Source organism: Numenius arquata, chromosome 2, assembly GCF_964106895.1.
Source record: "Numenius arquata chromosome 2, bNumArq3.hap1.1, whole genome shotgun sequence".
NCBI lineage: Eukaryota > Metazoa > Chordata > Aves > Charadriiformes > Scolopacidae > Numenius > Numenius arquata.
The window spans coordinates 3,953,584-3,972,055 of NC_133577.1; the positions used below are offsets into that span (position 1 = coordinate 3,953,584).

The 18,472-nt window shown below is 42.6% G+C and overlaps 1 protein-coding gene across 1 annotated transcript; it reads left to right on the forward strand.

Moving 5' to 3' along the window:
- The first annotated feature begins 1,813 nt into the window (after positions 1–1,813).
- TBPL1 (TATA-box binding protein like 1) lies at positions 1,814–16,974 on the forward strand. Its single transcript, XM_074168662.1, has 7 exons — positions 1,814–1,987; positions 8,924–9,110; positions 9,759–9,841; positions 10,742–10,805; positions 12,508–12,611; positions 12,713–12,807; positions 15,668–16,974. Exons 2-7 carry the CDS (start codon positions 8,976–8,978, stop codon positions 15,736–15,738), a joined length of 552 nt encoding a protein of 183 aa, XP_074024763.1. The 5' UTR covers positions 1,814–1,987; positions 8,924–8,975; the 3' UTR covers positions 15,739–16,974.
- The last annotated feature ends 1,498 nt before the right edge of the window (positions 16,975–18,472 follow it).

The following is an 18,472-nucleotide window of genomic DNA, read 5'->3' on the forward strand; positions in this document are numbered from 1 at the left end:
AGGATTAAATTGGATCTAGCAGAGGAAAACATCCCAACTCTGAAGACTTCAAAATTTAAATTTCATATTGTTCCCTCTATCCTAATGAAAGCTATTCTGCTATCACTTCACATGCGGAAAGTACCCAATTACAGAACCTCAATTTCAGAAAAATTGCCCATCCAGCGAATACTCTGCATTACACACATATAAATACACACACAAACACACTTTTCATGTAAGGACTGGTGTGGCTTTATAAACCTGAAGTCGACCTGACAACTTTGTTTCATTCTTCAGTCTGAGTGGTTCGTCCTTAATTGGCCACGCTGCAGCAACGCTCATTTGTTCCTGCATTCCCAAGTGAAGCACAACAAACAGCTCTTCCAAGAGAAACTGTAAGTATAGCTGAAAGACAGTTCTTCACAGGCTCTAGTTCCTACCACCGTAGGAGAGACAGTGCCAAATTTGGAGGACTGTCCTGGACAAGAGGAAATGGGCACAAACTTGAACATGGGAAGTTCCATCTAAACATGAGGAGGAACTTCTTCACTTTGAGGGTGGCAGAGCCCTAGAACAGGCTGCCCAGAGAGGTGGTGGAGTCTCCATCTCTGGAGACATTCAAAACCCGCCTGGACACGTTCCTGGGCAACCTGCTCTGGGTGGACCTGCTTTGGCAGGGGGGTTGGACTAGATGATCTCCAGAGGTCCCTTCCAACCCCATATCATTCTGTGAATCTGTGACAGAGAGAACCAGTGCCATCCCAGCCACCCCCAGTGTCTTCATGTCCCTTTCTGTCTCTCTTCAAAGCCTGCACCAGGTGCCCACTTTGCAATGATTAAACAAGCTGCACATTGGAAGAACGCAAAGCAGCAGTCTTAGTCGTTTTAATATTAAAACCACAAAAAAAAAAAAAAAAAAAGCTGAGGGCCACAGAGTCCTCAGGGAACTTGGGAATATTTGGGGCCTCTCAGGAATATTTGAGGTTTCTCAGCTTGTATCTTTGTTTCACTTGGGGTCAGTAGTCCGCTCACACACCAAGGTGCCACTGTTTACTGCTGTGGACTATTCCTTCAGTACCAAACAATGCTGCTTTAAATTAAAAAAAAAAAAATCTTTAAAGTGTGTGTGTAAGACAAGAGGCTTAAATGACTGCTGGGTTGTGTGAAGACCAGGGCTTACCACTTGGGTTGGTCAGAGTGTGTACAGTACAGCCAGGCCAGCCATCAAGGTCCGAGGGGGAGTACCCTGACAGGACCACCAGGTAGGTGCCACGACCGTTGACATAATCTGATCTGCAAACTGGACCAGATCTCCAAACAGTTTGCTGGGAAAAGGGCTACCTCAGATGACGTGGTTGGGATGCAGCATGTATCACTTGGCCAAAAAGCCACATAACCGCGGCCCCACTGGCCGCAGACGGGGGCTGCCAGGGTGGCCCGCAGCCAGACTTCCAGAAAAAAAAATCACCAGGAAAGTTCCCCGCCAGCTGTCAGCCTCGGCAGCTCCCGAGGAGCTCTGAAGCAAGGCGGCCGCTGAGAGGCGTTTCACGAGGGACGCCGCGGCCCAGCTGAGGGCGAAGCCTCGCTGCGTAAGGCGCTGGGCCAGCCCCAACAGTACCACAGGCGGCGGGGGCACTGGCGGGGCCCAGACCCGGGGATCGAGGCCCGGGGCGGTGACTCCGGACCAGGCCGCAGCGGGGCGGCCCGGAGCCGCCCAGGCGGTGCTGCCCGCCCCCCCCCCCCGCCGCGCCTGAGGGGGCGGCAGACGAAAGCGGAAGTGCGCGGCTAGCGCGGCCCCCCCCCCTTCCCTTCCTCCCCTCCCGCCGCCCGTGACTTCCGGTGGCCGCTCTAGCCGGCGCCGCGTCTATGCCCGCGGCGCTGGGGGATGTTTATTGTCGCGGGGAGTCGGCCCAGCTCCCGGACCGCCGCCGGGCGCCAGCGGCGGGGCGCCTAGCCACCGGCACCCCGCTACCGACCGCCGACCGACCCGCCGCCCGCCCGCACGGTAACGCCTGCCGCCCGCCGACGGGCCGCGCTCCTCCTCCTCCTCCTCCTCCTCTCCGCCGCCTCGGGGGGCCGCGGCCCGCCGGGCCCTGCCCCTCCTCCCCGTTCCCCCCGTCCCTCCCTGGCTGAGGTGAGGGGCCTCCCTCCCCCGCTGCTGGCCGCGGCCCGGACAGCTCCTCCCGCCGCGGTGCCCGTTCCTCATTCCCTGGGGCCGCCGTTGTTCGGGGCGGGGACGGGGGCTGAGCATCCCGCGGAGGAAACGGCCCATTCCGCGGCAACCGGCGAGCCTTCCCCGGGGAGGGGGGGGGACGGGGGACGGCACCGGCTGCCCCGCCTCCGGGTCCCCGAAATAGCGTCCCCGACCCTCGGGGGGCTTTGTGAGAGCCTTGCCCGCCCCCCCCCCCCCCCCCCCCCAGCTCCGAGGCATAACCCGGCTCCGCGGGGAGCGGCGTGGCCAGGCCGCCTCCCGCCTGCGCTTTGTCTGACCTGGGCCGGCCCGAGAAGTTTTCGGCTGGGGCTGAGGGGAAGGGAAAATAAAAAAAACCACCCAATTATTAGTGATACTGGTACGTGTAGGGCTTTAAATGAGCTTCCCAGCTGGTGAATGGGAAGAGTACTCTGCTTCCTCCATCGAGAGGCGCAAATGGTAGATGTTTGACTGGGGAAGGGGGGGGGGGGGGGGGGGTGAGGGGGTTACCCGTTGTGTTAAAATATTTTGTAGCAGCACGCCAGATTTTTGTTTTTCTTGCCGCGTTTGATCGAGTTGCAATGGCCACCTAACCTGTTGGTTCAGATTTTTATCATACTCGGGCCAATTTTCCGCATATCGTAAAGACCCGAAAGGATTGTTTCTTAATGCCTGGCGTTCCGCTATTGCTGGATTGTTATAAGGGAAAGGTGGCTCAAAATCGCATGCGAGTGATTTCTCGCTCTGAATACGAACGGCTCTTTTTGATGAGAAAGGTTTGAGGAAAATGGCCTGTTATGAATTATTTAAAAATATGCTCCCTGCTCTCGTTCTATAAACTGTTTGGCTTTATTCCTGCGACTGGATTTGTGTTGGAAGACCCTACCCTAGGTCCATGGGGATGCAGTAGGCTTATCCGGGAGACTTGACAGCAGGATTGGGCATTTGTGTCCTACTTGCTTGTGGTATGGCTGGTGTCATCTTTCTGTACATTGGTCTGATCGGACAGATCCCTCCTTTGGCACTGGTTTTATGCATATTTGGAAATTTTCTCCTTCTCTAAAGTATATTTGTTTCGGTTCTGTAGGAAATAGTTATGACTATGCAAATCTCTAAAGGTGAGACTATTAGCTCCAAGATGGCCTTTTGCTTTAGGGGCGATTTAACTTCGCCCCTGGAGGTAACAGAAAATAAAAGCGCACCTCTTTAGCTCAGTGGCTAGCGTTTGGACCAAAGGATTTTCTATACTGACAGCAGTAGCTGTGTTGCTCTCAGTTCTGGGGAGTCATCCACCTACCACTGTGACTGTACCGTGTCCAAGAATTCAAGCAGCTTTCAGCAGTCTGTCACCTCCAGCGTTTCATATGGACCTGTTTCCTGAGGGGCTGAACACCGGTCTTTAAAAATGCACCTTCAGTGGAGGGATGTCATCGGCTCTCTTCCTGTTCCCGGTGGGCCTTATTTTGTGTGTTCTCTGTTCTCGTACAGAAACCCCATATGGAAATTCCCGTTAACTTTATCAAAAATGCTTTTCCAGCAATAGCTTGATGAATGCTTACTGGCACACCAGTGACAGCTATCCCTTCGGCTGGGCCGCTGGAACTGTTGGCGGGGTCGGTCACTGGGTGAGCTGCTTTAAGTTCAGGGGCAAGGTTAAAAATAACCAGTGGAAGTTGCTTACGCTTACGCTGCTGGTGAAAAAAAGGTGTTTATTAAACTGTTCTGACATTAACATAACCATTGTTAGATAGCCCCCATCTACCTTTATAGCTCTGAGTTTCTCGGATCAAAGGTAGCCGAAAGCTTAAAATAATACTTTGTTTATATACCCCATCCCGAGTGCTGTTCCTATGTCTTTGATGATGATGGTGTGGTTGGGTTGGAATTTTTCAAAGACAGAGCGAGCTGGCTTTTTTTTTTTTTTTTTTTTTTTTTTTAAGATTGGAGGATTTCAACACGGGGTGTTTGTCTTCACATGTGTTTATATAGTATCTAAAATAGTATGGCCGCGGTCCTAACTGGGGATGTACGGGTAATGCTTTGTTTAAGAACTTGAGTGCTCATTCCTTCCTCCGAAGTATTTCTTATTCTGGGGAGTTTCCCTAGTTTCATTTTAGGATACATTACTTTACAGTGTCAAATATCCTTGAATTGGCTCTTGTTGATGTTTTTTATTTTTATGTTCATTATCATATGAAGACCTTATCAATGCTTATAAGTATCTGAAGGGTGGGTTGAAGGAGGAGGGAGCCAGACTCTTTTCAGTGGTTGCCAGTGAGAGGACGAGGGGCAACGGGCACAAGCTGGAACATAGGAGGTTCCACTCAAATATGAGAAGAAACTTCTTGCCGGTGAGGGTGCCAGAGCCCTGGAACAGGCTGCCCAGGGAGGGTGTGGAGTCCCCTTCTTTGGAGATTTTCAAGACCCTCCTGGATGCAGTCCTGAGTAACATGCTCTGACATGCTCTGGGCAATCCTGCTTCGGCAGGGGAGTTGGACTAGATGATCTCTATGGTCCCTTCCAACTCTAAAAATTCAGTGAAATTCAGTGAAATCATACTTTACCTATCTACTTTTTTTTTTCTTCCGAGGGTAATATTCCTGAAACCTATGTTGAAAAGAAATAATAAACTTTTAAAATTTCCTTGATAAAATAAAATAATACAAACTTCTACAGAGATGTATTTAAGCTTTTTTTTTCTCTGTCGGGGTAAGATTGAGTTACGCTGGTGTAAGAGAACTGGAAATCAAGTTGGCTGCTTTTTTTTGTGCTGGAGAAAGATGAATGAACTACACAATTTAAAAGAAATTCTGCTCATATAGACAAGTTAATGATTTTATTTTCAATTTTAGCCTATTATTAAATTAGCATTAACCGGCAGATTACAATTTTATAAATGAGATTTAAGCTGCCAACATTCTAAGGTTTGGATGAGAGAACCTTTGGGTGAAATGAATCAACAGAATCTAAGCTGAGCTCAATAAAATCAACTTAGGCATTTGCAAATCCATAACGGGAAAGAACCAGATGTTTGGTTTCTGCTCAGTCCCTCTGTTCTGCAAGTGTAACTGCATAAATATGGAACAGTAACAGGCTTATGTCTAAGGCTGCTGCTTAATCTCCAAATGTCTTTGTAAAAGCACGGGAGCGTTATTCTCTCTATTTTGCAGATGGGAGGCAGAAATGCAGAAATTCAGGTTTTGGGAAATAACACAATGGGTGAGGGCTACGCAGCAGGGATACAGGAGGGTGTATCGATAGCACGGAAAGCTGGGAAAGAGGAGTATCAGGGTGGTGTTTAGGGTTCCCGTGTTCCAGCTAGTCATGCTTCTGGAGACACCTATAAATAAGAACAGTATCCATCCATCTTTCTTTCCAAGAACTTGTTACACTTTTTTTTTTTTATAAACGTATTCTTCAGATTAATTTTTTTTCATATAGCGCATGTATTATTTTTTAAAAACATCTATTTTGCTTCTGTTCATGCGGTTCCTAGGAATTCAGGTTTCTTTGAGACTTCCCAAAGGTAGTAGGACATTTTTTCCTCTTCTTTTATTTTTATTATTTTTATTGTCAGTGTAGTGTGAGACGTTAAAATGAACCGCTGAAGGCAGAGGTTGTAATGGGTTATTCTCGCTCGTTGCTTGGACAGAAGTACCCAAGTCTAGAAATGTTGTGGTTTACCCAGTATTTCTAAACCGTGACTTGGAAGAGGTTGAGTTTGTATTTGTATACTAAATGGGAACGGGTGTATTCAGAATTTCTGATATTTATCAGGTTCTCAGAGAACAAGGGTAGTATTTAGCAGTAGCAAATAAAGAGTTTTCTCAATACAAATTAGAAACTTGGTAATAAGTATTTGAAATGTTCAATATTTGAGTGAAAAATTGAACACTGAGATGTTTCTGTTAGATCAAGTAATTTAAAGTAGAATAAAGGCATTTTCAGTATTTTTATGCTGTTTTCAGATACGCTTCTGTAAGAAATTATGTCCCTTTCTAACTCAATGTCACAAATCATACTCTAGAATATTAACTACAGCTCAAATTAAATTTCAGATTGAAAAGGTCCTCCCTAAATATCTGTTGTCCTGAACTTTCAGAACTTGGCTAATGAAAATGGGGGCACGTTGCTGTAATGTTGTGTAATTTTTCTCCCATTAAAATTTATGCCAGTAGATTGTACTTCTAACCAAGATACACCGTTATTGCTGAGAACATCCTTCCCGACAGTTCCACGGCATATTAATGTTCTTTTTTTCCTGTAGATCCCTTTTTAACGATAGATCTTTTTCTTTGAAATTGTAATATTCCTCTCTTTCAAACGCTTTTTCCTTTGTCCTGAATGAGCACGTGTCTTTTCTCCCCAGATCTGTTTAAAACAACCCATTAAGTGTTTTATGGGGACGTTACGGTACAGTATTACGTGTTGCTTAGAGGTTAACAACGTGTCAGGGCTGCTAGGCGTGATGGTGTTAAGAATGTAGAGACTGAGGATACCGGTAGAAATTTGCTGATAATTGGGACAGGATTGGAGGTATCCTATTTTCTTATAGGGTGGTCGTTCCTGGGTTCCAGTAAGAGAACTCAGCGGGAGACGGGGGCTGGAGACAGGGTGGCAAACAAATGCCTCTCTGAAGATGCCACGGGTTCCAGCTCCCTGCTCTCTGCTGGCCCTGCCCCACCGGTCAAAATCTCTACATGTGCTATCTTTTGGATCCGGTGCCATGAATTGCCAACCCAATCTGTAGTAGTCCATCAAAACCAGATGGGATTAAGTCATTTCTGACTTTGAGGATTCATATAATTTTTTGTTTTGTTCTAAAAAAAAAAAAAAAATTATCCGTGAATGCTAATTAGATACGGTTTGTTCTCCTTTGCCTGCTTTTTTCCCCAACCCCAACACATAGCCTTTGGGTTTTCTGGTTTTCTCATGCTATTTCTTCATCTCTTTTCTGTATTATCACCCGTCTTGCCTTTTCTTATACTGGACAAGCCAACAATGAGTGAATTCACCTTGAGTGAATTTTCCATTAGACGCTATGTTTGGGAAGTCATAGTCAGATGAAAATACTGATAATAATGTTAATTGTCTAACTGGAAGATTTCTAACATAGAACGTAAGGCCATATCATTTAAAATGATTGCAGCGATAGGATGAGGGGGAACAGTTTAAAACTGAAAGAGGGGAGGTTTACATTAGATTTTAGGAAGAAATGCTTTGCTGTGACGGTGGTGAGACACTGGAACAGGTTGCCCAGAGAAGCTGTGGCTGCCCCATCTCTGGAGGTGTTCGAGGCCAGGCTGGATGGGGCTTTGAGCAACCTGGTCTGGTGGGAGGTGTCCCTGCCCATGGCAGGGGGTTGGAACTGGATGATTCAGCCTGGAGAAAAGGATGCTGAGGGGAGACCTTCTCGCTCTCTACAACTCCCTGAAAGGAGGGTGTAGCCAGGGGGGGTTGGTCTCTTCTCCCAAGGAACAGGCGATAGGACAAGAGGAAATGGCCTCAAGTTGCACCAGGGGAGGTTCTGATTGAATATTAGGAAAAATTTTGACGCTGAAAGGGTTATTAAGCCTTTGAATGGGCTGCCCAGGGCAGTGGTTGAGGCACCATCCCTAGAGGTATTTAAAAGACTGGTTGACATAGTGCTTAGTGACATGGTTTAGTGATGGTTTTTTATCACAGTTATGTTGATGGTTGGACTAGATGATCTTAAAGGTCCCTTCCAACCCAGACAACTCTATGATTCTATGATCTTTAAGGTCCCTTCCAACCAGAACCGTTCTATGATATAAATGCATTACAGTCCGTTATGTATGTTGTTATTCTTGATGCATAGTCTTCTGCTTCTTCCATGGCAATGACCATGTAGAGCATTTCGTATATCTGACTTTTTTTCTTTGCTTTTGCTTTGCTTTCTGTTGTGTTCATTTGAGATGAAATACTACTAAAATTGTAGATGAACAGATGAAGATAATGTTACCTCTGTCTCTTAGGCTATGCTCTACTTAAACTACTTCTTCTGGAGTAAAACTAAGATTTTTACATTCTTCTACAAAGTAAAATTCTGTAATGAACTACAGTATTTTGATAGGAGTCCTTTTCACTACATAACAATGTTCATGCTCTTTTCCCCTCTCTTTTCCAGCTCAGGCTGTTGCTGCCACCAGGACATTTTGTATAGTGTGCATTATGCTTTTACACTGGGAGAAACAGACCAAAAATGCTGGCTGAAGATGGGAAAGCTGTGATAGCGGGCTCTTTACAGGCTTAGTTAGTTAAGAGTTATTCAGCAGGCTTATCCATTCCAACACAAGCTCAGAATTATCAACTTCAGCAGTCAGAGAAGTGCATTTTCCTGAGATGTCTAATGACATCCTCACATGGGATGAGGAAAGATTATCCACTGGAGCTACGGAACAAGTTTCAGTAATCTTTACTTTGTCCTAATATAATTGCTAAGAATTGTAACATATGTAACGGACAAGTTTAAATATTTTTATATATATATATATATATATATGTACGTACGTAAACACACTTTATTTCTGTTAAGTCTGGCAAAGTGGCTTCAAACAAATAACCTGTTTTCTAGTGTACAGGAAACAGACACCCTCCCTCCCCACACACAGTTAATTTAAATGACTCGGAGCGTAGTCGTTTCTGCTTCTTGTCTCATTTAAAGGACAGATGTACACAATGGCCATTTTCTACTGGTATGTTTAATTTTATCATTTTTTCCCTTCTCAGGATGTGATCTTCGTGGTGAGCTGGTGGGAAAACTGAGCTGTAAATCACCCCAATGGATGCGGACAGTGATGTTGCATTGGACATTTTAATCACAAATGTAGTGTGTGTTTTTAGAACAAGATGTCATTTAAACTTGAGGAAGATCGCGTTAGAGGGAGCAAATGTTATATACAAGCGAGATGTCGGGGTAAGAGATTCAACATACCTCAATTAGCTGGTTTTACGAACGTTCCTTAAGCTAAACATTCTTGTGTCTGATACCTGCATGTGGCAGACAGAGAAAAACAGATTTATTTCTGTATTTCTGTCTTGATAAGCATTTAGTCTGTCATACATTAAAGGTACAGTAAGGGGAGTGGGTAAATACTGTCTCAGAAGACTGCAATTAGTGAGGTGAATATTGGGGATAAGGTATGTGATGACACCTCTTACACCTCAGGGTCTGTTTTGCCTCCCAAAATTTGATGGTTTTGTCAAGAAAATACATCTTGATAAGGAGTCAGCAGTGTGGGAGTCACTGGAATAAGAAAAAAAAATAGCACAGTGCTTGTGGCTTTCAGCTTTTTATTCGGAGGTACCGTCATTTAATCTGTTTTGCGAACACTGAATCACTGACAAAGATACTTCACGCTTATTTTGCTCCCCTCAGGACCTGATTTTTTTAATTACTGAAAGAGATGAAGGAACAGTTCAAGGCTATCAAAAATAAAGGAAATATTATTAGTGTAACAGTTGATTTGTCTAACAGCTGACTTTTTTGATTTTGGTTTTTTTTTTCATATGAAATTAAACTAACGCTAATTCCCAATTCTTCCGCTTTTGTTTTTCTTTTTAGAAAGTATTAATGAAGCTTAGGAAACCTAGGATTACGGCCACAATTTGGTCCTCAGGAAAAGTTATTTGCACAGGAGCCACAAGGTGAGTTCACGACGATTCTTTTGCTAGCTGTAAATTCTTGTGTATTTTAAAAATGTAACGTCGTAAATGGAGATGATGGCAAGAGGCAGGACTTGATTGACTCACGCTGGATCGCACGTAGATCCTCGCCAGGCTACGGATTTGGGAGGAATTTTCTATGTGAAGTGTCTGCTTCAGACTGAGTTGAAACCTTAAGCAACATCAGTTCAGCCTTCTGGGAGAACAGCAGGGAAAACTTTGTGAAGAAAATCCTAGAGATTTAATTCAAGAACTCTTTAAGAATTCTATATTTTTAGCCAGAACTTGAAACTTGGGAAGAGATGACCTTTTTGAGGGATATCCTACTGTTTCACAAAAACCCACTTGAATTTAATCAAGTTGTACAGTTTTGAGGGACTGGAAAGAAGCAAAAGCAAACTCTTAGTTCAGATAAAGCTGAGATTCGCTGAACTCTTAAACAACTGATTTCCTTTAAGATATGTGTTAGGTCTCGGGCGGTTTCTCACAATAAGTCTGCATTGTGGAGTAAGAATAAGTGAATTTGCACGCTCTCTGTATATGATCTCTGTCTCGAAATGCAAGATGATTGTTCAGGATGTTAACTCGTGATCATAAGAGTACTTAGTATCACGTATGATCAAAATCCATCTCCCACTTCAGCTGGAACTGAGTGCCAAGGTATTCTTCAGACAGGGCATAAAGAACCCCATTTGAATATTTAGGTAATTAAAATGTAATACGTGCAGCAGGATAAAATGAAGACTGTCCATGTGATCGTGGTTCATGCGTTACCTGATTTAACAGTTTGCTTTTCAGTCTGAGCAGCTATTGTGGTGTATGTGCACACAAATATACGCTCTATTTCTGTTAATGCTAGATTCTTTTCTTTCTTCTTTATAGTGAAGAAGAAGCTAAATTTGGTGCCAGACGATTAGCTCGTAGTCTACAGAAACTAGGTTTTCAGGTAATTCGAATGAAAAAGGACTTGTATGACTCAAATGGTGCTGGTTGTCCATTTTTTAGAAAGGAAACAAAAATGAGGGAGCGATTTAGCAGCGAGTGTGTTTTCACTCAGATGCCCCTTTTGTGTCAGCATACGTTTTCCAGATGCTGGTTAAAGACAAGCTGGTTTTTTTGGTGGATTTGGGTTTCGTTTGGCAGCTTGGAGCAGTGCTTCTTCACTGGCTAATGAACAACAAAATTTGTTTAATAAATGAACCACCAACAAATGTTTCTCGGGTAGAATTTACAATATCTTGAAAGATTTATTTGGAAGAAGTGCTGAAGAGTGTAAACCTAACTGTCATTTGAACACCATTTTCCCTCGTTTCTGATGGAATAGCAGATAAATGTCTATCTCATTAAGGGCAAGTTTGAGCCTCTTTAATTAAATGAGGGGGGAAAAAGCGCTTCTGCGCTGTCAGGTTGCACAGCAGGAAATAAGCCAAAGAAAATACTTAGGACATGAAAATCTTCTTTTTTTTATGGGTTTGGGGTAACATTACCAGTCAAAAAAACCACCTGCATTTCATATTAAAAGCTGAAAAACGGCAATGTGAATGACGTTTTAATACTCTAAAACTTCCTGGTAGTCAGTGGTGCTGTTTTACCCACAGTTTCAGTTTACGGACAGACAATTAAATAGACACAGGGGCCATCCTTTGGCAGGGAGAGGCTCCCTTTGATTGTCACACGTAAAGGCAGCAGTCACAGGGTGTCCCAGTAGTGCTGCATCAGACCCGAGCAAAAGTTAGACGTTTTTACTGTTATAAATGCATACATTAGACCCAGCCCTTAAAATTCAAACGGAACATTAAATCAGTAAAGTAAATGGTGCTTCCAGGGTCGACGCAGTGTTTTATTATAAAGTGACCACTTGACGGAATATATTTTGAAGATTAAACAGATAATTGAACTTTTATAAGGCTAAGTTGCTTCTACTGGTAGAGTACTTCTCAAAAATTTTGACTGATGAATGGTCATTTTAAGTTTAGGCCATCTCAGAAAATGAACAAAAGTCGCTTCAGTGATATTGTGGACACTCCTCAGCCGTGCATTTATTTGTTTAGGAATTGGCTCCTGGCTATTTTATTGTCGTCTGAAGCGGCTGTGGTAAAGAATAGCTGAAAGCCGGTAGTTTGAGATGGGTTTCAGAACATAATGGGGTAGGAAAACAGCTTGCCCTGCTCTGGCCACTGGGGATTTGAAACAAAACAATTTTCTTAGCTTTAATACAAATGGTGTAAAGCAACAAGGCATTAAAGAAGTTTTCAAATTGAGCAAAGTTCTTCTAACAGTGAAATTTAAGCTTTTTCTCTGCTTATTTTGGTGTTCCGTAAGCTATTTAATTTAGTTTCTTTTCAATTTGAAGGGGTTTAGTACAGCAATATGAGCTGTTACTGTGTCTCATTCTTTAACTGTACTATAACCACATAATACAACTGTGAAGTATCTAGTTCAGCTGTTACTGTTCCATAGAAGGATAAAGTGATTTGAATTCATTAAGTACTATTTAGACTCCTATTAGAAATGGGTCAATCACAAGGTTTTAGTTTTGAAATCTCATCAAAATATTCTAATTAGGTGGTGGGGTTTTTTTGCAACCCATACGTCTGCCTGGCTGTAAACTGAATTTCTAATGTCTTTTTTTCCTCTCCTTTGAAAAGGTAATTTTCACAGATTTTAAAGTTGTGAATGTTTTAGCAGTGTGCAACATGCCCTTTGAGATCAGATTGCCAGAATTTACGAAGAATAACAGACCTCATGCGAGGTACGGTAGGATTTTAAAGAATTATAGTCTTGGTATATTTCTTAAGCTTTCCTTTTCCAGTTCTAGATCTCTCTTTTTTTACCTTTTATTTTGTTTTCTAGTTATGAACCAGAACTTCATCCTGCCGTGTGTTACAGAATAAAAACTCTCAGAGCTACCTTACAGATTTTTTCCACAGGCAGTATCACAGTTACAGGTATTTTCATGTCAAAAATAAATATTTATCTTGTTGGGAATATTTAACTTCAGGGCCAGTAGGTTTAGGAAAGGAGGATGTTGAAAAAAGATATGTTGAAGGGATTTTGTTTCCCAGTGCTAGCACCAAGTTAGTTTTTGAGTGACAGTGCTAGAGGAGTCGTAGAGAAGGTGTTGCTATTAGTAGGCTCAAAAACTACTTTGATTGAATGTCCATAATATGGTTTTTATAAAAACAAAAGTGAGACAGGACTTGGGAATGCAGGTATTAATTGTTTATTTAAACATTTGAATTTTCTTCCTTTTTTTGGTCTTCATAGTGCTGTAAACTATACTCCCTGTAGCATTAACATCCCTTTCATAAATAAATGTTTCCAAACTGGAGATTTATGGGAAGGGATAGCATAGCATAGCATTTTGTCATTGGTCAACTGAAGCTGACCAATATTTGCAGTTCTTCAGATTTGTGCTCTCTTCTGTTAAAGCTCAACTGAGAGAGAACCATCGCCTGAATTGTAGACATCAGGGATTTTTCTTATTTGATCATAGATGTGATTGTCCTGGGTCTTGGAGATGCCGTGCCATGTTTTTTCCTCTCTCTTCCTAATTTTAATATTCCATTCTTTGTTATGTGTCCCTGGGAGGTGTCCACCACAGGCTTCCAGACACAAGAAGTCAGGTTTTTTAGAAAATACGTGATGGATGGTACAGAACCAAAAACCATCACTTCATATCACTTTGGCATTTTTTTTTTAACGGGGCAAGTATAAAAAGATTTAGAGTTACATGAGAAAAGAAAATAAAAAGATCTGATACGTAAGAGGAAGTATTAATTTTTCTTATCCAAAATAAGCGACGAGGGGGTTGTTCTGGGTTTTCTTCTTGTTCTTGTTGGAATTTTTTTTATGTGTTCTTTTGGGTTTTTTTTTCATCTCTTATACTCCCTGCAATGATGATCCAGTTTTTACATCTCTTCAGCCCTCCAGGGAGTAGCATGTTTTTTACAAGAATTATTTGCCTACATATACTCTTGCTTTCTGAAGGCTTTCTCTAGAACTTGCATTTCTTTCATAGCAGACAAATTGAAGGAAGGTGCAGTATCTGCCCAGAAGGCAGGTATCTCTCACCAGGCTTGTTTTAGGTGAGCACTTGACTCGATGAGTTTGAAAATACAGGAAGAATCCTATTCCTATTCATTTTCTTTCTGACTGAGCATGTAAATTAAAACAATATATCCAAAATTAAATAAGTAATTAATAAGTTATTTATGGTTTTGGGGAACTATATGAACAGTTCTCCATACTTGGAAGAAACTTCTGAAGTTTCAAGTGAGGTAGAAAACCCCTTAGTTTAACCGCAAGAAACTGCTGTTTTCATTTATCTGTATCACCAAACTTCTATCCAAAATTAATTTCTTCTGGTGTGTTATTGCTCACTTATTTGCAATCTTAATAGTTCATTGCATTAAATGGTCTAGTACCATTAGAGAGCATCGCTAGACCATTCTTCCTTTCCCCAAATGCTCACACATGATGATAGATAACCTTCAGGTGCTTCATCCTGAGACAGTAACCTTTCCCTGGCCTGCAGGTTTTGTCCTGAGATTGAGCTATTTGCAAAATCCACAGAATCACAGAACGATATGGGCTTGGAAGGGACCTCTGGAGATCATCCAGTCCAAACCCCTGCCAGAGCAGGGTCACCCAGAGCAGGTTGCACAGGAACTTGTCCAGGCGGGTTTGGAATGTCTCCAGAGATGAAGACTCCACCACCTCTCTGGGCAGCCTCTTCCAGGGCTCTGCCACCCTCACAGGAAAGAAGTTCCTCCTCATGTTTAGATGGAACTCCCCACGTTCAAGTTTGTGCCCGTTTCCTCTTGTCCTGTCCCTGGGCACCACTGGAAAAAGACTGGCCCCATCCTCCTGACACCCACCCTTTCAGTATTTATAGGTGTTGATCAGATCCCCCCTCAGCCTTCTCTTCTCCAGACTAAAAAGACCCAAGTCCCTCAGCCTTTCCTTGTAAGAGAGATGCTCCAGGCCCCTCATCATCTTTGTAGCCCTCTGCTGTACCCTCTCCAGGCGTTCTCTGTCCTTCTTGAACTGGGGAGCCCAGAACTGGACCCAGTGCTCCAGATGGGGCCTCCCCAGGGCAGAGCAGAGGGGCAGGATAACCTCCCTTGACCTGCTGGTCACACTCTTCTTGATGCACCCCAGGATGCCGTTGGCCCTTTTTGGCCACAAGGGCACATTGCTGGCTCATGGTCATCCTATTGTCCAGCAGGACTCCCAGGTCTTTCTCCTTAGGGTTATTCCTCCCCAGGTGCAGCACCAAAATCCAGACTAGAATGTAATTTTCAAACATAAAGCAATCTTGCTTGAGACATGCTTGGCTTAAATCCAGTATTATTTAGCAGTAGGTTTTGTTGGTGGGTTTTTAAAAGAGGAGCTAAAAGTGGCTGGGCTTTGAGTAATATAAATTCCTTGAAGATTAGCTTAAGTAAAAGTATTCCTTTTACATCTGCCACTCAACCTCTGGTGCCTTCTCTGGGCTGACTGTTTAAGCCAATAAATCGAAAAGCAACCAAGTTGTTAGGAAATTAAATGACAGGATTATTTATTTGTAGTCTGGCCATTGACCAGCGTAGAACATCTTAGAGGTCTTTTCTTGTAAGTAAAATTGATCAGAGAAACAACTTCTTAAGTAGGCAGAAATCGGGGAGAAAATAATTTCTAAAGTATAAAGCTATGGTAGCTAAAAATAGTAAAGTTATTTTAAAAATACTGTTGTTGTTTTAATTTCTGATTCCCTGATTTTTTTTCTCTTCCTACTGTTTTTGTTTGTTTTAAAATATGTCTCAGGGCCAAACGTAAAGGCTGTTGCCAGTGCTGTGGAGCAGATTTACCCATTCGTGTTTGAAAGCAGGAAATAAATTTTCTAATTCACCACTTGATGGTTAGGATCCCTAACCGAGCACCTTTAAAGACTGCTGCACATTGGACTAAAAAAAAGCAAAAAAAGGAAAACTGGACCAACCATAGCAGAGGAATACAGACTGTTTTACTTGCTCGTGGCCACAGTATAAACTCCAGTTCTTTGGGATTTTACTCTTAACAGTGCTGTATTGTAAAAACGGAAGTTTACAAGATATGAAATTGCTGCTTTTAAAAAGACATTCTATTTATTTTTGCAGTAATTTCTGTGTATTCATAAGCAAAGCTGTCACGATGTGCACTACCTTTAAAACGTTTTATTTTGGGGGGGGGGGTTTTGTTGGTTTTTTTTTTTTTTAGTTTGAGCTTGTGTTTTATTTGTGAATAGTCTTTTACATTTTTGTATGCTGAATATTGGGCACCAAAGAAGCTGTAAAAGTTATCTTTTTCACCTGATGAATGTGCACAAATAAAAGTTTGGAAAATATTTCTCTTCATACCTGTTCTGTTATATTCCTTTCCCTTTTTTTTTTTTTTTTTCCTATTACAGTTAAAATTGTATAGTTGCAACTTAATTTGAAACGATGTAAGACTAGTCTTTTGCTGATACCTTCTGTTTCTATTTGTAGTACGTGTAAAACTTCGTGCGTGGGTTAGATTGAAATCTATAGTAGTTACGTATGTTTATCCGAGGATGAAATTTGGTTTGTTCCCAGTTTTCCCAACGACATGCCAGATTTCAAGCGTTTTCTTGCTGTTACGCGAAGAGAAGACACTTCTAAATGCAAAAGGTCTACAGCGAGTGGTTACCTATAGACGATGAGGAAATCTTATCAACTAAAGAAGCTACTGTAGAAAAACCAACTGCCTTTGTCCGCCTCCTGGATGCGAAAGGAAAGAAGTTACAACGGGAGCTTCGTTCTTTTTTTCAGGAAAGCGTCATTTTGCTTCAACTCGTGAAGACGATGCGGTGACGCTAATCCAGCCTATTGCTGAGGGATTAACACAGACCTTTTCTACGCTCTTCTTACTGTATAATATTTTCATGACGGGAGCTGCCACCAAGCAACGAAGCTTGATTCTGGCATGTGTTATTATTGGTATTAACCTTGGACTTGGAAGCCAGTAGATGTTTCTCTCAATAAGTGCACATTTTTGAAGCAGAGGAGAGGTGAATGCTTAAAAGTAACTGCAAATGCTACTTTTAAAAAGATACAATAAATATGTATAAATGTATGTATGTCTTTTTTCCCTATCTCGTGGCAGAGAAATGTCACACTGCTCTTGTGTGCAGCAGGTAATGTATGCTCTTAGTGGGTGCTAAAAATAGTAAACCATGAGCTGTTATAACTGCAAAAGGAAGGTGGAAGGACATCCTGAAGAAGCAAATGCTTTGCATAATGTATTTAAGATGTTGGGGCTGTCCGTAGTGACTTCATGCAGAAATCATGGAAAGTAAGGAGTGGTATGGGAAATGCTCAACCAAACCCTTCAGAACAAAAAGAAAATAAAACAAAAAGAGCTTTGGAGTCCTCAGCACAGGAAGGACATGGACCTTTTGGAACGGGTCCAGAGGAGGCCACAAAGATGATCAGAGGGCTGGAGAACCTCTCATATGAAAACAGGCTGAGAGAGTTGGGGTTGTTCAGCCTGGAGAAGAGAAGGCTCCGGGGAGACTTTAGAGCCCCTTCCAGTGCCTAAAGGGGCCCCTGGAGAGCTGGAGAGGGACTCTTCATCAGGGAGTGGAGCCATAGGACGAGGGGGAAGGGTTTTACGCTGAAAGAGGGAAGATTTAGATGAGATATGAGGAAGAAATTCTTTGCTGTGAGGGTGGTGAGACCCTGGAACAGGTTGCCCAGAGAAGCTGTGGCTGCCCCATCCCTGGAGGGGTTCAAGGCCAGGCTGGATGGGGCTTTGAGCAACCTGGTCTGGTGGGAGGTGTCCCTGCCCATGGCAGGGGGGTTGGAACTGGATGATCTTTAAGGTCCTTTCCAACCCAAACCATTCTATGGTTCTATGGAAGAAGCAACGATTTGCCACAAGACTTAAGTGTTATATTCATAAAAGCTCTTTTAAGCTCAGCGTAGGTAGGAAAGAGGTTTTATAGCCATGAAATTACTAAGTTGAGTTCAACAGTCAGGGGACTTGTGATGATAAAGAGCAGGAAAAGGGTTATTTGCTCTATGCAAATTTCCCACTTTGTGTAGAAGATAATGTGGACCCCGGCACTCCTGACACTAACCAAGGTGTTCGTGAAAAGTCATGGTAAGCAACGGACAAACTGCCATTAGGGAACACCAGTGTATTATTGTTACAATTTAAAAAAAAAAAAAGAAAAAAAACCAAAACAAAACCAGAAGGTTTTGTCCAATGAACAAAATTGTAATAGGGTTTTCCGGGAACAAAGTGTAGCCCTAAACTGCTGGATGAGGCTGTGGCCATTAGAACTCCAATATCTGGCTGAGACTGTGCTTGTCTCTCTTGCTTTTGCATCCAATTACAAAGCACTTGAGCGCTACCAGGGAGATTCTGGGGCTGTTATCGAGCGTATGCGTCTGCTAAATTTATCTGTGTAGAAAGAGGAACATTTCGCTTTTGGTCGTTAGCAGTGTCACGTAGTATGAAATCTGCCTGCTTAGAACAAAGATGAAAGGTAATAATCAGCTGCGATGTATTAAAATGAAAATTTTTTTCTTTTTTTTTTTTTTTTTCTTTTGAAGCGCTGCTTAGATC

Coding starts and splice junctions, on each gene's coding strand:
- TBPL1 (XM_074168662.1), top strand. CDS start 8,976: ATGGATGCGGACAGTGATGTTGCATTGGACATTTTAATCACAAATGTA. Junction 9,111..9,758: donor TATACAAGCGAGATGTCGGG/GTAAGAGATTCA, acceptor TTTTCTTTTTAG/AAAGTATTAATGAAGCTTAG. Junction 9,842..10,741: donor ATTTGCACAGGAGCCACAAG/GTGAGTTCACGA, acceptor TCTTCTTTATAG/TGAAGAAGAAGCTAAATTTG.